Source organism: Phragmites australis, chromosome 16 (assembly GCF_958298935.1).
Source record: "Phragmites australis chromosome 16, lpPhrAust1.1, whole genome shotgun sequence".
NCBI lineage: Eukaryota > Viridiplantae > Streptophyta > Magnoliopsida > Poales > Poaceae > Phragmites > Phragmites australis.
Window position 1 is genome coordinate 7,681,045 of NC_084936.1, and position 25,440 is coordinate 7,706,484.

Here is a 25,440-nt window from a genome sequence, read left to right on the forward strand (position 1 = left end):
AGCCTTCCTTCTTGCAGCACATCTTCAACCAAGTGAGACTCCCTTCTTTGGTGGTTATAGTGTAGAACACAACACGCTTTTCAGCTTTGGCAAAAATTTGGCTAGCCATGAAATGTTCCACACTTCCTTCTGTTGCCCCGCAATCTACCGCTAAGGCCATCACTTCCTTAATAGACTCAAACCTCATTTCACCCTACATCACCTTATTGGCTACAACACTATTAGACTGCCAAGTATCTCAAATGCCCTTCATTATCTTCGCCATGGGATTCTGTATTTTCTTCTTTGGGCTCGTAGCATTGCTACTACTACCTCTCTTCAGTGGATTGCTAACTTTTGAATTGCTCTCCTCACGACAATTTTCTGCACCTCCTTCACCTACCTCTTCTCCAATTCCTTCAACAGGAACACAAGAAGAAGAACCATCCACTGCAGTAAGATCAAACATGATCTGAAGTTCGTCTAGGCACTCTGGTAGGCCATGCTTGAGCTTCCTCCATTCCGAATGATTCTGAAAACATTAGAATATAATATTAGATTCACCTTATCTACAATTCATATACCGTAAATAATGGACATTATTAGACAATTAGTACATTTGTGTTCTCTTTTCAATAAGTGTCACTTGTTGTTACCGTTCCTTTAGCATTGTCTCATCCAAAGTCAGTATCTTTGTTAAGCCTTAGACATAAGCTATACAAACTCTTAAGTGCATCCCACCTATTCTTCAGTTGCGTTCTAGAGTGATGCAACCATATGCTTAACAAGAATTTCTCAGCTATGTTCTTATAGCCTCTAGTAGTCATAACTCCAATAAGCATATTCCTAGCTATCATTTCCTCAACACATATTTTACAAAATGATGTATTGTTGAGGGTATTCCAATCAGCTTTGTCAAACTCATCCATCTATTCGGTACAAAAATAATAGAGATAATGGTTGCCAATACCAAAATATGAGATTTGTGCATGTTTAATGTTAACTACAATCTGATATATATATATATATATATATATATATATATATATATATATATATGTATGTATGTATGTATGTATGTATGTATGTATGTATGTATGTATGTATGTATGTATGTATGTATGTGTATGTTCATGGTATCATATATCTATTGACACAAATTAATTCCTTGATGAAGAGGTAGAACAATGCAATTGCAGTTTATGATCACAACATGCCCAAATTAGCTCACAACAGAAGCTAAAATACTACATAAAAAATACATTAAACATGCCACTGCAGTTTGTGATCACAACATGCCCAAATTGTTTTCTAATCACTGAAATTATGAGACAATCAAGTTTAACATTAAATGAAATTCTATGCCATTTTTTTCTCTAAGCTTATCGCGCTTAGGATTGGAGCTGCATCGACCGCGCCTGGGAGGGGAGCTGTGTCGCCTGTGCCTGGGAGGGGAGTTGCTCTGGTCGCCAAGCCTAGTAGGGGACCAACTCCGGCCATCACGAGGGATTGTCAAGGCACCCTGTACACTATCATGCTAGGCTGTGCCGCCGTGCCGGGGATGTCAGGCTGTGCAGGCATGCCAGGCATCATAGCCACGCCGTCGCCAAAGAAGTAGGCCGCCATGCCGCCTACAAAGGAGCTCGTGCCGTCATCTCGGAACAAGGCTGCTGCCATGCCTGGGAACTACGTCGCGTTGTGAAATGCTCTAGGCAAGGGAGAGCCACCGTCGTTGGGGAACGAGGACAGTGCCGCACCTTGGAACAAGGCCACCACTATGCCTAGGAACAGCACCATGCAGCAAGATGCACCAGACAAGGGAGACGCGCCTGCCAGGCCATCCTGGTAGGAGAGGGCAGCGTCGAACTCATCGATGGTGACTGCGCCGAACTCGTCCATGGTAGCGGCATTAGGGTTCGATGATTGGGAGATGCGTTGGAGCGAGAGGTGTTTGGGGGAGGGAGCGCATGGGTGGATTCAGGTCCAAGGGCGCGTGGGTAGGGGGTAACAGAGGAGCAATGGTGGGTAATTCCACCCTAACGTCGATGAAATTTTTTGTATTTTTGCAAATCAAAAGCCGAGGGAAGCTGGTGGACAATGGATTATTGGATTGCTACAATCTAAAGTATGGATTGTTAAAAGCTAAGTTCACAAGTTGCATGTTTGTTTGCACTTTGTCCTTAAAAAATTGCTTTCCACAATCCGAAGTGGAAATAAACAAGATCTTAATAAGGTAACAAACTATAGCTAGTTGAAGCCACTTGATACAAGTCTATACTCCTATAAAATGGATGAGTCATGGTAGATCTGAACAATCTCCACCGTATATCTTACAATCAAATGATCCACAATCAAAGTTAGTCCCCTGTCTCCTCCCATCTCCTATAATATGAAAAGTCATAACTAATTGGTAGATGACGATCATCTCCTCAACACCATCTATCTTCACGTCGCATGGCCACATGGATTCATTCATCATGTATGCAAAACTCTCTTTCACTACGTGAAAAAAAGACATTAGGTCCCGCACTTGTCACTCTTATTGCATCACTAATGATAGGTCATTAATAACGGGTAATAACCCGTCACTAATGAGGGTAACACGTCACTAATGTTCATTAGTGATGGGTTGTAACCTTAACCTATCACTATTGACTGAACATTAGTGACGGATTATTATCTTGACCCATCACTAATGACCGATAAATATTTTTTGTATTTTTTAGAAATAAAAAAAGTTAAAAAATAGTTTTTCACCCGAGCCATCCTAACGCAGGCCCATCCCATATGCCTCATAAACCGCATTTTTTTACATTGTTTTCAAGTTTGCGTTCCATGGGAATCGAACCCGTGACCTCCTCCTCGCGTGTATAGCCATCTTACCACCTCTGCTATCACGTAGTTGTGATAGAAATCGAATATTTTATCCTTTTAACCTTTTTTTGCCAAAAGTCATTAGTGATGCATCATAACCATGACCCATTACTAATGACTAATTTTACCAAATTTTGTCGAGAGTTTTAATTTGATAGGTGACCCGGAGTGCATTCGGTAAAACTGGGATAACTTTTGCATACAGACTCTGATTTCGATATTTTTTGACTCTACAGACATTTATATAAAAAAGTTACATCCGTTTCTCCCCCACTATATTGGGTTCAAAGAATTTTTCGAGGCCAAAAATGACTTAGAAGATTAAGTTCTCGCCTTCAGAAGTTTCTGCACTATTTTCAGAACGCGCGTTTATGTCCATAGCCACCACAGCTTACATCAAACTTGAGCAGAAATATACAATGATTCCTATTATAGTGCTGCTGAAGTGAGAAAAAATAAGAGAAAAATAAATAAAAATAAAAAAATTATAAATATTGTCATTAATGACTGGAGTTGGTCATTAGTGACCGATTACAAGTTGACTCATCACTAATAACTGGCATAGGATGACCCATCACTAATGAGTGGACCATTAGTGATAGGTCAAGTTGTGACCCATCACTAATGACTGGCCTTGGACGACCCGTCACTAATGACCTTATCATTAGTAACGGGTCACAATTTAATCCGTCACTATTATCATCAGTAACAGGTCATGCTACAACCCGTTACTAATGATTACTCATCAGTCACGTGTCTATATCTAGTCCCGATCAGAAGGGATATTAGTGACACGTGTGTTGAGCAGTCGTCACTAATATGATGTCTCATTTGCTGATTTCTTATTATACTATTTTTTTTACTTCTTTAAATTTATTATGGATTGATTTCATGTGTGTAAAACACGTGTACAATTATTACCGAAAATTCGCGGTAACCGGTCAAAAACTCAAAAAAAATCAGATAAAATTCATTTGGCAAAATTTGAAATTGGGAAAAAAAATCGCGATTTTAGCCGTTCGGTAACCAGTCGATTTGGACCGGTTAACGAGCGATTTTTACGATTTATCGAGCTGTTTTCTTGAATTTTTCGCATTCTCGGTAACCGCTCGGTTTTCCTGATTTATCGAGCGGTTTTCTCGATTTTCAGTGAAGTTCAACAAAAAAACCTAAAAATTATCTTAATCTTGTAAAATCAATAACTAATTCATCTGACCTTCAAATCAAGTGAAACAAATTTTGTTAGTTTACTTATAACATGATCTACATGATAAAAGTATTTATACTCATAAAAAAGTTCAAAATTTTCTGTGAGAAATTGTATTTGTTAAACCAAGTTAAATGCATAGTTTACTCTTTGCTAATCCAAAAATCATGAAACTAATTTTGTTAGTCTTCTTACATAATCCTATATCTTTTAAAAATACATGAACTCATGAATTAGTTATTGTAACATGTATGATTGTGTAAATGTGCTGCGACTAGATTAATTCATAACTGACCCATCACACCTCAAAATTAGTGAAATCACTTTTATTAGCTTATTTATACTATGATTTACGTAGGAAAAATAATAGTAGATATGAAAAAGTTAATTACAATGTTGTTTCTTAACATATTCACTTTATGCTTGTGAACTTTGTAAAAATCATAGAGAAATTAATAAAACTCTAAATAGAGTTAAATCAATTTTAAAGATTCTATTAAAATACGTTTTACACTGGAAAAATATGTGTTTGCATGTTAAACTTTTCCTTAACACGAGTTAATAACTGAGCCGCACGCTTCAATTTTTTTTTCATTTTTTTCAAACTTCCTCCCTATAGAATATGATGCAAACGACATTATTTTTGAAAAGTTTTTCACAGCAGATCTTAGAATTGTGTCTAGGTTTTTTAAAGATTTTTTTTGAATTTTTTTATTTTTTTCAAATTTTTTGAATTGAAATTCGGTTACCGTTCGGTTTCTAAAACCGAGCCGGATCGAGAAGGTCGGTTACCGTCGGTTTTTGGAACCGTGCTTCCAGTAACAAGCAAGGCAGTGAGGTGAAGAAGGATGACCGTAAAATAGGATTTGCTTTCTTCTTTCTATTTGTTCCAAATTTCCCATGTATGTCTTTTTTTTCCCAAAATAAAATACAATCTCTATTAAATAAAATACGAGTTGTTTCCTACGTCACCTCTTCCTCTACTCTTATGTAGTCCTATCATCTAATAAAAAATCCTAAAAATTAAATAATTTACTTACTTTTACTATTCATCATCATCCTCCAATCTCCCCGTCTCCTTACTGGCTACGAATATAAAACCCGTTTTACTAATAAAAATAAATAAATAAATTATGAGGGAAACCCAAACTCGTATCTATTAGGGTTTTTTACATGCAGACACGTGGGTAAAATATGTCTAATGCCATTCCTAGATACTACTTAAAATTAAACTATGGTATCACTCTTTACATATTCGTTCGACGGCGTTTATATGATACATCACATCGCTATAATTTGAGTTTGTAAATAACACCATGTCTAATATTTTTTTTTAACTCACGGGCTAAATAAGATGGGGGGATGGGAGCAAGGTCAAGTATACCACAAGCCTGGGCCCGTATGGTGCGCGAGGCACTGCCTCAGTGGCTCAACCAAGAGCCCGTGAGAAATGAGATCACAATAAATTCTATCACTTTTTTTTCAAGCAACCCTTGATCCACGTTATACGTGTGTACTCTAAATCGGATGTCGAATGCTGACATGTAGGCATGTAGCGCCACACAAGCTTGCATGTCAGATCCATAGGCCAGATTTGAAGCACATTTGTCAGGGTGGGATTTTAATTTGCTAAACAAGTATACCACAAACACTAGGGTTAAATGTCACGTGCTAAGATACCTTGGTTTATTCAAACTTGGACCACAAAATCTTGGGTTTTACAAATGTAATTCCTTTTACAATAAAACCAAATCCTCGATAGTCGACTTATAAGTATCAAACCAACAAAATAAATTGGCAAGTAAATCATATGTGCGAAGAGATACCGAGGAAAGAACATGTGGCTGGAATATACGAGGATTCCCATGATTTTCAATGCTTTCCACTAAAAAAATATATAATATTGGTAATTCCGTTGTAGCAAGATCTTCACGAACATGGTATCTACCTTTTAAGAGTGTTCTTCTCCATGGTGACTATGAGTTAGAACTTTCGAAGTTCCAAACATAGAATTAATATGGGTGACAGAGATTAAGCAGTAAGTTTGTGGATACAGTCACCCATGCTATGGATATGAGGAGGTGAGGTGAATTGGCATAGAAGGTGATGAGGGCAACAACGAAAGCCACGCAATGGTGGAGACCACCCTCAATGAAACAAAAGTTCTTTCACATCTTGGCCCCATTTATAGGCAGATGTGGCTCTATATGTTAGTTACTGGCAAGAAGAACCTACTTGCATCCCACTTACAAGTGAGACTACAATGCGAAAAACTCTATTCGGTTCGTGAAACAATTATATCATAATATTGAGGTTGAGTGATAGTATGTACTTGGTTTTTCTGGCACTTGACCATGAAAACATGATGTGTTGTAATTTTACTCCATAAAAAATGTGGTGGCACTTCTAATCCAGAGCTAGGAAAGGTATAAAGGTGTCACCGTCCCGATCGATCAACCTTAAGCTCGGAGGAATATATTGCCCCAAATCAAGTCCAGCAACCCATACGGATACAACTCGAGATAGGGAAGTACAGATGAGGAAAAAAACTCTAGACTAGGTACGGAGGAAGGAGACTGGGATGTGGAGATGGCCTGGAGAGATCGGAGCGGAGGAAGAGAATGGCTTGAGGAGGAAGAAGCTATTCTGGTATTGGATCCATCGATGTCCCTCTGAGTTGCTGATGCTTCCCTTTATGGTGTGTTGATCACCTCCAGAACAACTGGGCTAAAGGGCCAGCCCAACAGACATGTCTCGCAGCCCACATCCAAGGCCCACGTCCGTGACAAAAGGGTGCCAGCGATATAGCGTGGAGATCTCGCGAGTTTTTTTTATTTTTATATTTGGTTAGTTAAAATTTAAATAAATAGATTCCCGGCAGATGTATTTGTAAAACTAGGCGCCTGTAGCCCTCTGAGGGGGCGGTTAGGGGCATTTTTTCCTCTAAAAATGTATTTTTTTTCCATTTTGTCCTTAAAAATGTTATTTTTTTGTGTAATTAAAGAAATAAAAAGGAAGGGGTCTAAGGAAATTAAGAATTTAAATTTAGAGTAGGTTATGTAATAGCCGGATAAAAAAATCAGTAATTAGTAATCGCAGCATTTTACGTGGGTATGAGGTGCGAACGAGAACAAACATAGTATTAAACATAGGGTAAAAACATTATAATACACTGTAACCGCGACGACACGATGAAGAAACAAAGGTGGCATGTACGGTTCGCACTAAGACCTACTTATTAGTGCACTGATCCTAATCATAACATGCCTTAGGGAAGAAAAGTATGTCGGGTTACAATATTTATAAGTGTGACCTACTTCATTGCACTGACTGCATCGTTTAATCCTAGGACCAGCCTCGGATTCATCCATATCGTTGCGAATCCGACGAGTTTGTCTTCGACCCGGCGCGTTCTTCATCTTTCCCAAATCAGGCACATATATTCTTGCAGGCCCTGGGTTACTTGTAAAAGTATCAACAATGCCGTAACCATACAGCTCCTGGTTCCAGGTGTTGAGTATTTGATATTTAAATATTGTGACACATATTGCCTGGGAAGCATATGGTGCTCCGCGCACGCAGCTATGACGTGTGTACAAAGTTTTGTGGAGTAATTGTGGCTTCTGACAACTACATATGCATGTCCAACTCCTTAGCACACACTCTTGAACATGCCGCTCACGTCTACCCCCCTCCGACCCTTATCCCAACACAGGACACTGAACCTGTGCTCCGCAGTGCCCTCTTGATTTGCGCGATGCATGTGGGCCTTCTTGTTAGCCTTCTCCATATACTCACATAGCATCTGCCCGTAAAGCATACGATTGTCCTCCATTACAACCTTAGCAGCTGCATACCGATCAATAAAGTATTTACAGGTTCCATGCAAAATGCCTTCTACAATTCCAACTAGTGGTAGGGACCTCATTCCTCGTATGACCCAGTTATAAACCTCTGCAAGGTTTGTAGTCATTACTCCATGCCTTGCACCACCACTGTCGTACAACAGAGCCCATTTTTCATTCGGCTCATTGCGTATCCACTGTGAGAAGCTCCTAATAGATGATCCCGATCTCCTTACAATCTGCGGAGTATCGGTTGGGAGAGGACCGAGAGCTATTGGTTCATCACCGTTAGGTGCAGCCTCCGCAGTTTGTTTTAGAGTCAGTTCATCAAGTCTTGCCTATAATGCATTGAACTTACGTTGCTGGTTCTGACTGCACAACTTCTTGAAGAGCTTCATTAACTCTTTGTTTTTAAACTGTCTGTAAAAGTTCGCACCCATATGGCCCATGCACCGCCTGCTTTTGAGATCGGGCCACTGTACTGCTACACCCCGTCGCACGCTACCATGTTGCATATCCAGCAAAGTCTGCAACAATCCTGCATGTCTATCATGAATGAGACACACATCTGCTCGGTCAAAAACAATTGCATGTTTAACCCGCTCTAGGAACCAATACCAGCTGTCCCCGTTCTCACTCTCCACGAAAGCAAACCCTAGTGGCAGGACTTGGTTGTTACCATCGACCCCTATTGCAGACAAAATCTGCCCTTTGTACTTTCCAGTCAGGAATGTTCCATCTAGGCATATGATGGGTCGGCAATATCTAAATGCTTTGATAGTTACAGCGAATGCAAAGAAAGCACGCTGCAACACTCCTTTTTCGCTGTACTCCACATCAGTAGAGGGGTAATGCTTGATAGCATAGTAGCTGCCTGGATTTCTTGCACAAATTGTGGCTAATTGACGAGGTAGATTGTGATATGAATCTTCATATATAACGAACCTCATCTCGATAGCCTTTTGTTTCGCCCTCCATGCCTTCGCATAGTTTATTGTGTACTGAAACTTTTGCTCAATAGCACGGATTATTGATCGTGGCTCATACCTTAGGTTGTCCATAATCTCTCCGTACATAACATTTGCAATGAAAGCAGAAGACAAGTTTCGGTGGGCGAACTCTATTTTCTCAATGTGACAATTATGTTCCTTAACTATTGAGCATTGCCAGTAGTCTACCCATTTCCATCTAAATGCGTGCACTCGCCAAGGGCACTGAGGCACCAAACACTTCACATCGTACTCTCTTTTACTTGATTTAACAACCTTGAATTGCCTACGAAGAGACAACGACCAGAATTTCACTACATCAATAACTGCCTCTTTTGTAAACATAGCACCCTGTGACACCTCATTCTTATGGTACTGCCACGGTATCTGGTCAGCCTCGCTAACCAACAACTTCGAAAATTCATGATCCCGCCACTCTGCAAGAACTGGAGCATCACCCTCCTCATCAGACGAATCCCCATCGGCAAGGCCTTCCTCCAACTCTTCATCCTCCAAATCCATATCTTCAATGATGCTAGGGATGTGCTCCCCTTCATCAGCTACACCCATCGGTTGCAGCTCTGGAACATCACCAACTTTCTCCCTGGACCCTATATTAGCCGTCTCTGACTCATCTTTCACTGCCTCACTTGGTCCTACTATTGCTTCTGCAGAGTTCACCTCATTTTGATCTTTCAGGTACGCCTCAGCTAACAAAACAAGCGGTAGGCCACGTTCACAGCATATATCTACATACTGCCTCCAAGTTGATGTGACTTCGATGGGAATAAGCTCACCAAAGTATCCATAACTAGCACGTCTCAGGACAGCTTTCAACTTCAGCTCATATTGCTGCGGATCCAGTTGGAAAAACCGCATGAGCCATTTGCACACACCCACAATAGTCCTCTCATTAGCTTTACTAAGCCATTTGACATGACGAAATCCAGACAGATCTACACCATTAGGACCGTACCTAATTTCACCCTCACCATAATATATCTGAAAAATTAATTTATTTGTCATCCCTGGAAACACCTGCAAACATAACACATGTTAAGACAACAAGTTATATTTCTGATTATCAGATAAAATAATTTCTAAATGCTACCCTAGGTTTGCAAATTATCATCTACTGTTGCCTCCTACGTCCACAGGTACAAATAATATACTAAAAATAATATACTACAAATAATATACTAAAAATAATATACTAAAAATAATATTCTATATTGAACTGCTATCGTACCATTTTCTAAATAAATTTGATAATTTTCTAAACCCTAGGTCATAAATGTCTAAAATCTATGTCATATACTACTACTGTACTAATTAACAACAATAAAAAGGAAAAAAAGACTTACCCGAAATTTTCCTTCAAATCCGCGGCCCAAATACAGCAGGGCTTCGCCGACCTCTCTTCCTCCCCTCTCCTCTCCTCTCTTCTCCTCTCTTCTCCTCTTTCTTCTCAACTTTTCCTTTTTTTTGGATTTTTATAATTTTTTGGCCAATTTTCGGCCTTTTTATAGCAGAGGGGGCCGGACGGGCACTGCGGCGCGGCGGGCAGGGGCGGTAAGGACCTCCCGCCCCGGTAAGGCGCTGGGCCGGGCGGGCAGGCCGTACCTGCCCTCTGAGGGGGCGGTTAGGCCTACCGCCCTCTCAGGGAGCGGTTAGGACCCGTAACCGCCCTCTCAGAGGACTGCAGCCCCAGACGCCTAATTTTACAAATACCTTCGCCGAGAACCTATTTATTTAAATTTTTACTAAAAAAATAAAAAAAAAACTCGAGATCTGGCTGCTGCCGGAACTCAAAGCATAGAGTGGCCATGAAGGTAATTGAAAGAAAGGGAGACAAGGTAGGCATAAAATCGTCAAGGTGCTACTGGCCCAAACTGTGACTTGCTATTGTCACTGAGAACAGGGAAAACTATAAATTCTACGCTTGCAGTGTCATTTACACACATTGGTATGGTAATATTTTGTCTCTACAATAAATAAATGTTGAGAAACTTTTTTAACAGCAGTGATCAATTTAGGTTTGTATATATACTCCCTCCCGTCACAAATAAATATCGTTTTAAGTTACGTGCAATTAACTATTCCAAAATTTGGTTACAAATTATTTTTACGTATTAAATTTGGATGTTTAAAAATAATACAGGTAGATTTATCTCAAAAAAATACTTCCATATAAATATACTTTTACTATGTTTATAAATATATTATAATATAAAAAATAGTCAAAATTGTGTTTTGAGACCGTATCAATATCCAAAATGTCACTTATTTGTGAAGTAAATTATTTGAGAGGTGCATTGGGTGTGGCAAATTAGCACATCACATATTTATGGTACCATGGCATCTCTAATCGTCCTATCACACACCATTTGACAGTTTGTCTAGAGCTAGAACTATCCCACTCTAATGAACAGGCATGCATGAAAAAAACAGTAAATAGCTAGCCTTCTCCAATTAACAGGACTGGATTTTAGCATCATAATGCCAAGATCAGGGCCTCAGAGGTACCAAACATCTATGAAAAATGAACCGCAGAAAAGATTGAACATCACCCAAAATGGAACCAAGCTAAACAAGGACGAGAATCAATTTACAAAATGAGGTCAGTTGCCATACGCATCCCCTTACATAGTGCAGATTTCTGAACTCTGTAAGGCCAAATAAGAAGTTTACAAAGTAACAGCTGGTACAGAATAGGTTAAGTTAATATTTTGAACATTTTGCCACTCAAAAGGCTGAAGACGGCTAGCAATCTCCATCTGCGAACTTATTCCATCCAGTTCACGCCGGTCTTCTCAAGTACACCATTTCCAGCACTGAATGAGAAAGGAACAAGGAAACAAGTCAACATCAATCTACCATGTATGACGGGCATGTTGATTCAAAGTACCAACTTCGTCATCGTGAAACTTGTAAAATGTTCAGTAATCATTACAAACATTCCAGAAGTTAAACAAGGAAAAACACCTCCATACCTGGAACAGCATTGTTAGAGATCTGCTATAATAGTTAGTTTATTCTATGCTACTGCAGATGAGTGGGAAAGTACAAGTCAAATGACTGCTAAAGCTCTTGGATGAATTAGCAACCGGAACATACTCCCTCCAGTCATAAAAGATGTTATTTTGGACAACGTCACCTTCCCCAAAACTTAACTTTGACCACTAATTAATACTGCAATATATTTCTAGAACATATTTATGCTGTCAATGTTACAGCAATGTAATTTTCTAAAAATAATAGAGAAATGACTGTGAAAGTACCTCATATACTACACATGTACAAAAAGAAAGGTGGAGCACAGAGTTCAAATACTGTGTTTGGGGAAGGAAAGGCCATGGAGAATCTGCACGTACCCAAAAAAGGAACTCTACAAAGGTTCCATTAATCGATCAAATAGTTTGGCCAAAGAAGCAATCTGTCCTAAAGAGACATGCTTTTCTATGTGAATACTTTGAAAGATTTAGATAAAATCACTTCAACTGCATAAATCCTTGTATTTTCACAGCTAACAGAAGTAACACGATAAGTGTCAAAGTGATATGGCTAGGGATACGGACTCGCCCTCTCAAAGAGGCTCTGAGCAGCGCATTATGTGGACTTAAACAAGTTTTTCATTGATTGCTGCTGATCAATCCTGAGCTCCAATATATAGAGCCGGTTATCCAATTACAACTCTATCCCAAACTAACCGATCCAATTACAACTCTATCTCAACTAACCGAACACATCTCCAACTAACCAACTCTGATTTAGACTACTAACAATCTTTATCTCTAACTAATGAATCTAACCAATACTAATTTATCTCTAACTTATCTCTATGGCCAACGCCTGCTGATCCTTCGGTTTGCTCCGGCGCCTGTAGGTCCTTCCGACAAAAATGTCCACAACACAAAGTATGGCTGATCAAATGCTGAGTCTAAAACCAATTAAGAGATGGAAGAAACGTCCAACATCTTTTAGTCTAAAGTAGCTACAGTACCGGTAACACAGCTAAGTTTGGTTATAAGCAATTTTATACCCCCCCCCCCTTCATTTTCCAAAGTGATGTTCTTTTAGAATGCAATGGTTATAACCAATGCATTTGAATTTGTCACATGGAAATGAATCGATGATAGTAGACATGTTACCAAAAGTACATTTATACATTATATCTTTGATAACCTTTACTAACATATAATCATAGCCAAAGTTGATAGAGGGAGTAATTTTCATCTGTCAGGTGATATCAGACAACAGTGAATCAGGAATCAGGGAAAAAGCATTTCACTGTCATTTTCAGACGTGGATGTTTTAAACATGCATTCAGCCATTGCAAACAGTGATAGTCACAACTTACCTGCTCCAATCACCATGTTAGAAGCTCCCAGTTTTCATCAGTTATCATTTTCATAGTAGGAGCTTGCTCTAATTATGTAGACCTGCACCATTTGCATAGCAGAGATTACATGGTCAGCAGTAAAATATATAAATTTCTCCTGGTTAGACCTTAATGACACATGGCAATGGAAACCGTATTATCGACAGCAGACCACAAGGAAATCTGACATTTGCAAATATTTTTCAGACCAGTTTCAAATCGAGCAATTCAGTAGAACTGTGTCCTGCAAAAATCCTGAGTTTGAAACAAGCCAAACTTTAGTTTCTTTTATGAACAAATTTGACATAGTTTTCTAGATATTAATTATAATTCATGTGCAAGTAGATACACATGGTAGCCCCACTGAAAAATTTAGATCTACTACATGTGCAAAACCGTGAATAATTGATGTAAAAAATAATAATTCCAATTTCGGTAAAAACTCTGTCAACTCCACATCACTAGCTGGCTAATTAAATTGCACAGCTATTGGGAAAAATTCACCTTTGAACATCATGAGGATGACAGATGACAACAGCCAGCCACGTTGAACAGCTTAGAATCTCACCTTGAACTTTGTCCGCTCAATCAGTTGGAAGACCAAGCAATCTCCATCAACCAGCTTGTGTTCGATGGAGAACCCTCTCCATCCGGCACTGAGGCCCTTCTTCGGCGCGAGGTAGAGCGTATCAAACTCGTCATCCTCCTCATCCACCAGCGTCATCGTCTCGTCGCGCTTCGGCAGATATTTCTGGCAGAACTGCCTCGGGAGGCCCTGCCATTTCACCAGGTCACCAAACAAGAATCAACCCCGTGGGGGGTGAATGATAATCCAATTGACTGCAGCACATGATCGGTATGCATCGGATTGAAGCTTCCACCACTTTACCAGCCAGAAACCTCCGGTGACATGGGACTGGGTCATGGGCTTCACGAAGATGGGGTAGACGGAGCCCAGCTCGTCCTCCAGCTCCTCTGCCTTAGCGATGGCGTAGCTCCGCTCATCATCGGTCGCGTACACCCGGTTGGCCAGGTCCCTCCTCCCCGTGCCGTACGTCCTGCTCAAGAACAACGAGAAACAAATCACAATAGCTATCAACTACCACTAGTGCGCATCATCATCATGGATCGATAGATCAGGAGCAGGAATCCATGCGCCTACCTCCTAACCTTCCTCTCGAAATCAGGAACAACCTGCACACACACACCCATCAAAGACGCGTTCTTGGGTTAGTTCGCGATCTAGTCGACGAAGGAAGAGGAAAGATGAAATATTTGGTCGTATCTATGATCCTACAACACGTACCTCGCGGTACTTGGGCTGCTCGGGTAGGTTGGCGACGCGGCCGGACCGCCGGAGCGGCATCGCCTCCCCACCGGCTGCATCCATCGGCGCCCGCGCCTTCCGCTTCAGTGACTTGGCCTGCGAAATGCAACCCCGGATCATAAAATCCCAACGGCAGCAGCAAGGCAAGATCTTGGCCAAGAAAAGAAACCGGCCCTACCGGCGAGGGCTTGGCTGCGGCCTCTCGGACGGCGGCGTAGAGGTGGTGGAGCTGCAGCTCCTCCAGCTTCCGCTTGTTCGCCTCCACCTGCCTCCGCCGCTGCTCCTCGTACGACACCGCGTCCGCCATTGGATCTCTCTCTCTCTCTCTCTCTCTTCTTCTTCTTCCCCCACTTCGATTTGTTTGAGCTGTTTTGGGAGGTGAACGGAACGGGGGAGCAGAGGAGAGGCGGCGGCGGCGGCGGAGCAGAGAAAAAAGGAAGGGGAAGGAGGGGGCAATTGCGGAGGGGATCCTGTGGATCCGATCCATGAACCGGTAGCGTCAGGGGAAGCCGTCCGTCTGTAGCGGGGGTTGTTATGTTAGGTCACTGAGTTTATGGACCGGGTGCACGGAGGTGGCAGACGAAGGGCTCCGAGATTCAAAATTTGGACTCACCGACGAGGGGTTTTGTGGGGCTTTCGAGGAATTGGGGGAACACGGGCGTGTGGCGTGTGCTGCCGTATAAGAAGATTAGAGGCCCACTCGTCACTGTCGCCACGCTGGTTTTATTATGTGCTTTGCAGTGAGTCTATTTGGCATAGTTCTTTAGAGTAGTTTTTTTTAATTAGATTTTTTTTTTAAACGGTAGCGTTTAGCTTTCACTTTTTAAGTGAAATCTGTGAAATTGATTCTCTGAAATTGTTAGGAAGCTAGAAAAGGCAGCTTCTACTGATTACTTCCCGCACATAATCACTTTCTCCATATATTTTATTTTAAAAAATAATTTTCAGCCACAAAATTACTTCCTCCATAGAATCACTCCTCATATAGAATTTAGAGAAAGCTCTGTCAAACAAACACTTGCTCTCTCCGATCACACAACAGTATCGTTTTTAGATACACCATCACCAATACACTACTTTAATCATTAGTTAATAGTATCAAATGTATGCAGAATATAGCAAATTTTTAGTATTTTGAAACTACTTTTTTTTGACAAATCTAATTATATTATTTTCAAAAACTGAATCAAAATATTTAAAAATATATTAATGGTTAAAGTTTAAACATATTAACTGTACTAACCAACAATATTCTTTTGTTACTGGAGGGAGTATAACCAAAGCATTTTCGTTATTACGAGAAACACAGGAGATATCAGTTCATATGCTTTCCTTTTGAACGGAAATACTCGTCTTATTCGATGACACGCTCCATGTGTGAATTTTCTTTTCTCTTTCTATTTTTTTGCGGAAACATTTTTCGTTTCTTTGAGGACTTGTGAGTATGTACCCTTGCTTGATTAAGCTTATCTGTCGTGAATTGTGATCGTGTTTTTTAATTGTGGATGATCTAAATGCACACTTCAACATATGTAAGTCTGGATGATACACATATTTGGAATTAAGTAGTGCACAAGATACAAAATTGATTTATTGATAGTTGAGATTCAATTTTTTTTTCTAGGGCCAGTGCACTCCTTCGCCCAGGTGAAAGCTAGTATTTACCACAACAATGGTGAAAAAATAAAAAGAAAAGGTGGCGCATGGAAATAGGAAAAAGTGCGCGTTGAACTTATTGAGAATATGGAGCCCATCCAGGGTTCGAAAATCCATCGAAAACCGCTTGGTATTCGCAATATTCGGTCAATTCGATCCGCACCATATTATGAATTAGATCAGTTTTTGAATTTGAATTCAAAATTTTAAAACAAATCTAAAAATACTAGAGACAATTCTAAGACCTTCTGTGAAAAAAATTCAAAAATAATGTCGCTTACATCATATTTCATGGCGAAGAAGTTTGGGGAAAAAAAAAGAAAAATACGGAAATGGACCCGTATGAACATGATGATTTGGCCCATCAAATTAAGGAAAAATTTAACATGCAAACACATATTTTTGTATAGAGCGTATATTAAGAGAATCTTTAAAATTGGTTTCACTTCATTTAGAGTTTTATTAATTTCTTCATGGTTTTTACAAAGTTCATAAGCATAAAGTGAACATGTTAAGAAACAATACTGTAATTAAATTTTTCATGTCTACAATTATTTTTTCTACATCAAACATAGTATAAGTAAACTAATATAAGTGGTTTCACTAATTTTGGAGGTGTGATGTGCGAGTTATGAATTAATCTAGTTACAATACATTTATATAATCATACATGTTACAATAACTATTTCATGAGTTAATATATTTTTAAAAGACATAGGATCAAATAAAAGAAGACTAACAAAATTGGTTTCATTATTTTTGGATTAGCAAAGAATTAACTATGCATTTAACTAGGTTTAGCAAATACATTTTCTCATAAAAAACAATCAATTTTTTATAAGTATAAATATTTTATCATATAGATCTTGTTAGAAGAAAACCAACAAAATTTATTTTACTTATCTGAAGCTCGGATGAATTAGTTACTGATTTTATAAGGTTGAGCCGTTTTTTGGTTTTTTAGTTGAACTTTACTGCAAATCGGGAAATACGCTCAGCAAATCGGGAAAATCGAATGGTTTTTGAAGAATTCATTCGAAATGCGTCCAATGCGGAAATACAGACAGTTTTTAGTGTAATTTGATCGATGTAGCATCTAGACTCCTAAGTAAGTGGTAAGTGTTTCGGTGATTAATGATAACCATATCAGTGTGACTAACAAATTTATTTTGAAGGATATTAAAAAATTTAGTTCACAATGATGATTAAGTATTCTTGGTTCCTAAGTTGATTATATAGATGATCAAAAGACATGTGTATTAAGATTAAGGATCTTCTAGTTTTAAGTGTCACAAAGGAGATAAATGATATATAGAGTAGTATAGGTTTGTTTTTAGTTTTATTGATCATATTATAAAGAGAGGCTAAGAGTAGTAACTTAATTTAGTTGAGTCTAGACTTGGTTTGATGCACGTTTATAGAATTCTAGCACTAGGTAGCTCATAGAAGGCTATGGTTGAGATGTCGTGAAGTTAGAGTTAAAGAAAAGATTGAATTGGACGAACTTAGTGAATTTAGCCCCACCAGATGTCTGATGTTATGTTTTTCTGTTCTCACCAGATTATTGTCCCTTGATCTAGAACAGAAGACATCGAGTGAACAGGGTGATCCGGTGTATAAGTGTGGTATTCATCGGAACCTTTTCTCAGTGACACGTGGCCAAAGTTTTGAGAAGTGTTATACCGGATAGTCCGGTGATAGTATGGTGAGAGCATCGGAGCTTTTTCAGCAGATTTTTTTTTTGTTCCAAGTGAAATTGAAGCTGAACTAACCGGATTATCCGGTGATGGAAAAATGGGAGCACCAAAGCATTTCTTGCAGAGAAGAATTTTTTGTTCCAGCAGAAGCTACACTCACCGGATTGTCTAGTGAAGGCAAAGAGAAATCACCAAACTAATTTTTGCAGAGAAATTATTTCGGATAGTTTAAAGTTGCTCAGTTCATCGGATGGTTCGGTGATGGACAAAATGAGCGCCGGAGCAATTTTTGCAGAGGAGGTTGCAACTGTTTAAAAATTGAAGGTTAACTGACCGGATGGTCCGGTGCTAAAGGTGTGCTCAATGAATGGCTGCACCGAACTATTATCAGCAGTAATGACTGATGATAGCTGGCATAGTGTGGTTTTGAAAGTAGTGCTCACCGGATTATCTGGTGATTTTGAGGAGATACTCACCGGATCATTCGATGTTAACAGAAAACTATGTTGTTAGGCAATGGCTAAATTTAGATCTCTAGTCTATAAATGCCCCCATCACTTGGTTTCAGTTGGCTCTCTTGCGACCCCAGAAGAGCTCATATACTATGCGTGTTATTAAGAAGTAAGAGAGTGCACTTGAGTGAATTTCATAGTTCTTAATTGAAAGTTAAGGGCATAGTTAGTGCTTGGAGAGTAGCAAGTGTGCATCTAGCTGTAGTTTAGGCATGATCTTGGTGGTTAGCAACACCTAGCCGATCTTTGGTGATCGAAGGTGTCTTGGTGAGCTCTTTGAGTTCTTGTGTGAGCTCCTGAAAGAGCTATGTGCTTAGTTTGATGCCTGCCAATCTAGGGATAGAGAAGTGACAATTATGAGTGAGCACTTGAGACTTTGTGACTCAAGAAGGAGCGATATCCTTTGTGGATGCTCTAACGAGGACTAGGAGGAGTGCCAACTCCTCGATACCTCAGAAAAAATATGTGTTCTCTTGTCCATCTACTTACTTTCTCGTATTTATATTTGAGCATTTTACTTACTTGCAAGATTTACTTTCCGTAGTTACTTTGTGTTCTAGCTTACTTGTTTTTCATGCTTCCTTCTAGTGTGATCATGTAGTCATATTTCAATTTATCTAGGCTAAGGTTGCTATTTGTTCTAGAATTTAGTAGGAGTAAATTTTTAATAGTCCAATTCACCTTCCCCTTTGGCCATTCGATCCTTTCAGATCGGTTTTCGTTGAATTCAAGCGGTTACTAAATGGTCGATTCGGTTGAATTCTCATCGAATTTCACAAAATTGATAGAGTGGATTTGGTCGAATTCTCACCAAATTTTGAGCAGTTTTCCGATATTCGTGAATTTCGAAAATTTGGTAGGTCACGGTTTTCGACTATAAAACGAATTTGTAAACCCTTAGCCCATCATGATACTAATCAAATCTAGTCTTTTCGAACATTGGATGGCATGTGGCAATATCTATACTATTATAAAATATACGAGTTGTAGCAGATGTGATCGATCTTCATTGTCCACCCGAACTAACCAGATAGTCACCGCGTAAAGTTGGACCTCGTTCTCCCTTTCAAAAATACATTTAATCTCATATTATTTGTCTTCCAAATCTAGACGTTCAATATTTGTCTTCCATACATTCCAAAAATACATTCAATATCCTATTATTTGCTTTCAAATCTGGACGTCCAATATTTGTCTTCCATACATTCATTGTCGGGTTTCTTCATAGGGTGTGCCACCTCCAACACTTCGCATACATTACCGGTTTCTCTAGAGAGTGCACAATCTCCCACAATTTGCCTACAGTGCTAGCTTTTTAGAGAGAGTATGTCACCGCCCGCACGTTGTCTCCACCACTGTCTACCACAGAAGTCATCTTCGTCGCACTATGTTCATGCCAATGTACTATGCGAGAATTATTTTTATCCCCTCACAATTCGATCACTATTTTGACCCTCCTCATAGCGTTATTACGAACGGCCAATTTTGAACGATACGGACCCCTCCACCCTCATATCCAAGTACTCGCCGTTCTCATCTCTCTTGAAATTACATGATCATATTGTGAATTTCGTATATGCAAATCTCTCTTTTGTTATGCTATATTCTTTTACTTCTTCAGATTTCTATATCCAGGATTAATTCCTATTGTGTGAAACATGTGTGTAATTGCTAGTAAAAAAAATGTTACACAGCAGTAGACTCTGAGACTCATATATGAGAAAATAAATATAGACAATCAGGAAATCTACAATAATCCAGATAATAGTGAGGCGGAAGGGTAAAACAATAGGTTTTGATTAGTCTCCATAATCACTAAAATAGCGAAAACACTGGTTTCACATGGGAGTGACCATCTGGGTCTTTTTGGAATATAGGATAAAAAAAATGTAGGATTATGAAAAATACAGGATTATTTTGCCTAGTATTTGTAATCCTACATAAATTCAGAATGCAGGAAAGTTTCTAATAGAACGTTTGGATGTAACACAGGAACCAGAGGAGAGATATAGATTCAAATGAATTTTTTCAGTATGTTAGACCTCATATTAGAAATCCTTCAAAATTTCTATGAAACAAGCCACTTAATAGGAATTGAATAAATCCAATCTTTTGTTCCAAATGGCTCCGATTCAAATCCTTAAAATTCCTCTATTTGTCCTTTGTTCCAAAGAGGGCCTCATGGTTGTGGAGCATTCGACAGAAAAAAATGGATTGCCACGGCTTTTTGAAGTATATGATGATCCGAAAATAAAAGTTTGCAAATTTGTCCATTCAATTCCGAAGACAAAATGAGGTTTGTTGGATCACGGTCAAACCATATTTTGTAGTGCAAAAAAAAGGCAAAGCAATTTCGTCACATTTGGCTTGCCAAAGTGTATTTTAGGGATTTTCGAAGTCATCACCAAATTTTGTTACGAAACCAAAAGTGTGGACAATTGTTGTTGGCATCACGAACGTCTCTCCATCAATTTCAAACCTTGCATCAGGTGCGAAGACGTAAACGGCACACGAAAGCGTAAAATTGTCGAGCTCAACTCTCTGAGTAAAGTGGCCCAGCCAATCGGTTCCTCCACCTGTCATCATCTTATCCTCACCCACTTCCCGCCATCCGCCACGACCTGGTACCCAACAACGGCGATGGCGGCGGCGGAGCTCACCACCCCCCTCTGCCGCCACCGTCCAGGTGCGCGCTCTCGCCGCTGCGCCTTCCTTCTACCTCATCATCCCGACTGTTACTGTGCTCTCACCGCCTCACGCACCGCCGCGCGATCCCAGATCACGCCGCCTATCGGGAGCCTCTCCGCGTGGCAGCAAGAAATCCGCGGCAGAGACTGGACGAAGCCAAGAGGATCGTCTGCAGGTGCGCATCCCAACGATCATCGGCAACTGCTCCGGTTTCTGCCTCAAATCCCAAAGTTTCTGATAATTGTACACATGCTAGCTGCTTTGTGACACGAATACACGATCATGAATTCGTGATACATTTTACACTGATCAAATTGAAGGGCTGCAGAGGTGAATTTCTCTGAAGGGTTCAAGAGAATAAGGGAGCCACTGCGGCGCGGCGCGGTCAGCGCCTCCCTTCCGGTGCCGGACCACATACCTCGGCCACCCTACGTGGGCACAGATCGTCTCCCAGACGTGGACCCTGACCGGCAGATGCACGACAGCGTGAGCATTGCGCGGATGCGTGCCGCCTGTGAGCTCGCTGCTCGGGTTCTACAATATGCAGGAACAATGGTCAAAGTGAGTTGAGCATCTTACGGATCAGATCCATCTTCTCCAGAAAAATTTGTCAGCCATGTGTGATGTTCTATTCTGTTCTTCTTTCTGTCTATGTGTTCTTTGTGTTCTTGTCTACTTAGTAATGGGTTACTAGTGGCCAATGAAAAGAAAATCTGAGATCGATCGTCTATTCCTGTCAGCCCTCCGTTACGACGGATGAGATCGACAGAGCTGTGCATCAGATGATCATTGACGCCGGCGCCTATCCGTCCCCCCTTGGATACGGCGGTTTCCCAAAGAGCGTCTGCACTTCGGTGAATGAGTGCACCTGCCATGGAATCCCTGATTCACGCAAGCTGCAGGTTGGAACAAGAGCCAATTCTCTCTTTATTTATTCTGCAATCATGTGCTAGTTTAGAACTGTGTACCTACACCTCCGCCACCCAGTTTAAAGCCATCTTCGACCTCGAATTTGGGTGCCTTTCTTATTCTTAATGAAATCATTTCTAGTTCCTTGTTTCCCCCTCCATGTGCTAGTTTAACTGTTAGATTTTCTCTTGAGCTGAAAAGCCCTGCTTGTTTCTTGCAGGATGGGGACATTATCAACATTGATATTACTGTGTACTTGGACGTATGTCTTACTATCTGTTCTTTAGATACATTTTCGATCAATCTGGTTACCGACAAATGTTGGTGTCGTAAAGTGACATGGAGTATTGCTCCAGGGCTACCATGGGGACACCTCAAGAACTTACCTCTGTGGAGATGTTGATGAATCTGCTAAGCAGCTCGTAAAGGTGTGGATTTACTTCCTGACGCAGAGTTTCAACTTGTATCCGAAGAACCTTTCTTTTCTTTTGTCTGTTAACAGGTCACTGAAGAGTGCATGATGAGGGGCATATTAGCCTGCAAACATGGTGCTAGTTTTAAGGAGATTGGACAGAGAATAAGGTCGTGGTCTCTTTCCGATGAAATGTATAAGTATGAATCACGTGATGCTTTGTTAATTTGCAGATAAATAAGTTGTTTCTTTTACTTAGGTGATCTTCTAAGTATGATATTGTTTGATGACAGTGCATAGCATTTGAATGCCAGTTTGATTGTTAGGAATGCCAAATCAGCAACCTTAAGATACCAAAACTTATCATGACCCGAAACACAAAGAAGAAAAAAAGATTTGTCAGCGTCAGTTATTTTTGGTACCATATGAACATTCGGCCCTCCGTGTTCAACGTAGAATTTTTTGTTTATACACACAAGCACAATCAGAAACTACAGTATTTGTTATTCGACCAAACACAAAGTGATTGGAGCTGAATTATTGTCAGTGCCATGAAATCATCTTATCACTGAATGTCTTTCCCCATGGTCAATTTCAGTGAGCACGCGGACAAGTACGGCTACGGCATCGATCCCTTTGTTGGGCACGGGGTTGGTAGGATATTCCATTGTGAACCCATCATATGGCATACCTGTAAGTAACCTCCTAGAGTTCTCCGATCATTTTTGTTAATCGATACAATCAGAAGAATGCTGAAGTACTTACTGAACGCGCATCCGTGGCAGACGATTACGAGCCAGGGTTCATGGTCGCAGGGCAGACATTCACCATTGGTACGAAACTATGCCTGTGTTCATCCTGATGCATGAGTAATTTCGCATTTCAGGCTTCAGTAATCCTGTTCCAAAGATAATGCAGCAAAAGCATTCACGGTGTGATGCAGCAGATAGCTCGTGTCCCGAACTGAATGAAACTCACGTATCTGCTGTGTGCTGCGAGATCTGTCGATGTGTATATACTGAACTGACTGCATATGCAGAGCCTACGCTGTCGATGGGGAGCACGCAGTGCGTGGTGTGGGACGACGGGTGGACGGCGGTGGCGGTGGACGGCAGCCTCAGCGCGCAGTTCGAGCACACGGTGCTGGTCACCCATGGCGGCGCGGAGATCCTCACGAGGTGTCCGTAGCATCAGCGGAGCGTATGGACGGGCGAAAGTTGGTGGTGCAGGAGATGCCACAATATCAGGGACAAGTGCTTCTATCGTATCACAACTTGGATCACTTCAAGTGTTTCGAGGATCCCTACCTGTGTTGTTCTTGTCTAAGTATCTCAGGGTGATGAAATTAGACTTGGATTCTACTGGGACCGGAGGCAATGAAAGAGTCGACCACAATATTCAAGTGACATTAGAGCTCCCTACTGAAATTCAAGGTCTTGAGTATTTGGCGACGTTGGATTAGTCCAACTAGCCGGTCGCATGGGTAGGATCTCTTGAAAGATTAGTCCAACTTGTTAAACTAGTCCGTCGACCCGTGCGGCTGCCTGCACGGGCTAGCACTTTTAGAAGGCGCATGGGCAGGATTTCTTGAAAGATTTGTCGATTAAAGAGATATGCTATTTATCTGTTTACAGATTTTTTAAGCAATACCTGTCTAATTTATGACTGCATGATTTTGATTTGATTTTTTGCTAAGCTGATCGAAGTTGTGGGTTTTTTTTTCTCTGGGTTTTGGATGTGCAGACCCCAATTCTTTCTCTGTCTTTTTTTTCTCCCTTCTACACCCACATCTCTGAGAGGTAACTACAGATATATTAACAGTTACTGATACATGTATAGATTCTAGCGACTCTTCGTCTCGTTATCATCGCGCGGACATCTCCAGATCTGCAAGCGGCTTGTTTAAGGTTTGATTTGAGCAATTTTTATGTCTAGTGCTTGACTATATCGCGGGACTACTACGTGTTGTGTTCATTCTTATCGATTTTTTTTATTGCTCTCTATTAGGGTTGGGTTTCGTAGTGGGGAACGAGGATTGTGCTCATAAATCAGGATGCGTTTTTGCTCTAGGTGAGCTGTAATGCATCGTTTGTTTTGGTTCTGAGGTGATTTGTTCATATGTCATTGTTTGATTTGTGCGAGGAGTGGAAGTGGTCACTGTTCTACTGTTTTGAACATATTTTTGGTGCAAGAGACTGGTAAAGGAATTGAGTAGTATTGAAATCCAACATTTTTTGCTGTGGTGAGTATGCCCCTCTAGATTTTGTCTCATGCTTTGATTCATATCATTTTTGTAGTGCTTATTTTTGTTCAATATTTGCTCTTATTTATTCTGTTTTTAATTAAGTTAGTTATTGCACTCATTCTAGCATGCACTTTTCTACATGTTGCTTCGATTGGTGTTTCTTGAGGTAGGGGTCTCCAATCTCCGGTGTGGATTTTTATGTGTTATGTTAGTTAAGTACTTAGTGTTTTTATTTATTTTTCTTCATGAGATTGGTCTAAAATATGCTTGATGTTAATATATATGTAGTACTATTATGTTTATAAATGGTATTGTTGGGGGAGGGCTGTCTCCTAGAATATAGGTGTAGGTTATGTTATCCGTTATGTGGACAAGGATTTTTCATACTAGCTTTTGATTTTTCCTGCTGCTGCTTATAGTTATGCCTTGGTATTTTTGTCTGTTGTTGTTGTTCTGCTTTGTGTAGATTTTACTTTTATTTATTATAATTGTCTGTTAAATAATATTGAACAAATGAGAGTTACGTTACTTCTATCCTTCATCATCTTCTTTACTTTGGTGTTGAAATGGGACATGTTGATTTTTTTTTAATGATGTGGGAGGACTTTTTATAATATATACATGCAGGCACGGGTGGGGGCGGCGCCGGATGGTGGGGTAGGGCCCATGTGGAAGAGCATAGAGGTTGAAAATAAATTTTATAGAATTCGGTAAGAAAG

The 25,440-nt window shown here is 40.2% G+C and overlaps 2 protein-coding genes across 9 annotated transcripts; one reads left to right on the forward strand and one right to left on the reverse strand.

Moving 5' to 3' along the window:
• Positions 1 to 11,460: 11,460 nt before the first annotated feature.
• Positions 11,461 to 15,220, reverse strand: LOC133896507 (B3 domain-containing protein Os06g0194400-like). Its single transcript, XM_062337138.1, has 7 exons — positions 14,781 to 15,220; positions 14,582 to 14,698; positions 14,438 to 14,469; positions 14,165 to 14,333; positions 13,844 to 14,050; positions 13,255 to 13,336; positions 11,461 to 11,728 (listed from the first exon to the last, which is right to left on the reverse strand). The coding sequence occupies exons 1-6, from the start codon at positions 15,087 to 15,089 to the stop codon at positions 13,292 to 13,294; spliced, it is 879 nt and encodes a 292-aa protein (XP_062193122.1). The 5' UTR covers positions 15,090 to 15,220; the 3' UTR covers positions 11,461 to 11,728; positions 13,255 to 13,291.
• A 5,794-nt stretch (positions 15,221 to 21,014) lies between these two features.
• On the forward strand, positions 21,015 to 23,884 carry LOC133895721 (methionine aminopeptidase 1B, chloroplastic-like). 8 transcript variants are annotated; one of them, XM_062336214.1, is made up of 10 exons: positions 21,015 to 21,153; positions 21,246 to 21,330; positions 21,476 to 21,716; positions 21,896 to 22,057; positions 22,285 to 22,326; positions 22,421 to 22,492; positions 22,567 to 22,646; positions 23,075 to 23,169; positions 23,262 to 23,309; positions 23,516 to 23,884. In XM_062336214.1, the coding sequence occupies exons 1-10, from the start codon at positions 21,108 to 21,110 to the stop codon at positions 23,662 to 23,664; spliced, it is 1,020 nt and encodes a 339-aa protein (XP_062192198.1). In that variant the 5' UTR covers positions 21,015 to 21,107; the 3' UTR covers positions 23,665 to 23,884. The 8 variants fall into 8 exon arrangements, 5 of the variants coding, with proteins under 5 accessions (XP_062192198.1, XP_062192200.1, XP_062192201.1 ...); XM_062336216.1 differs by having other exon boundaries at positions 21,038 to 21,153; positions 21,246 to 21,364; XM_062336217.1 differs by having other exon boundaries at positions 21,038 to 21,153; positions 21,246 to 21,364; positions 21,484 to 21,716.
• The last annotated feature ends 1,556 nt before the right edge of the window (positions 23,885 to 25,440 follow it).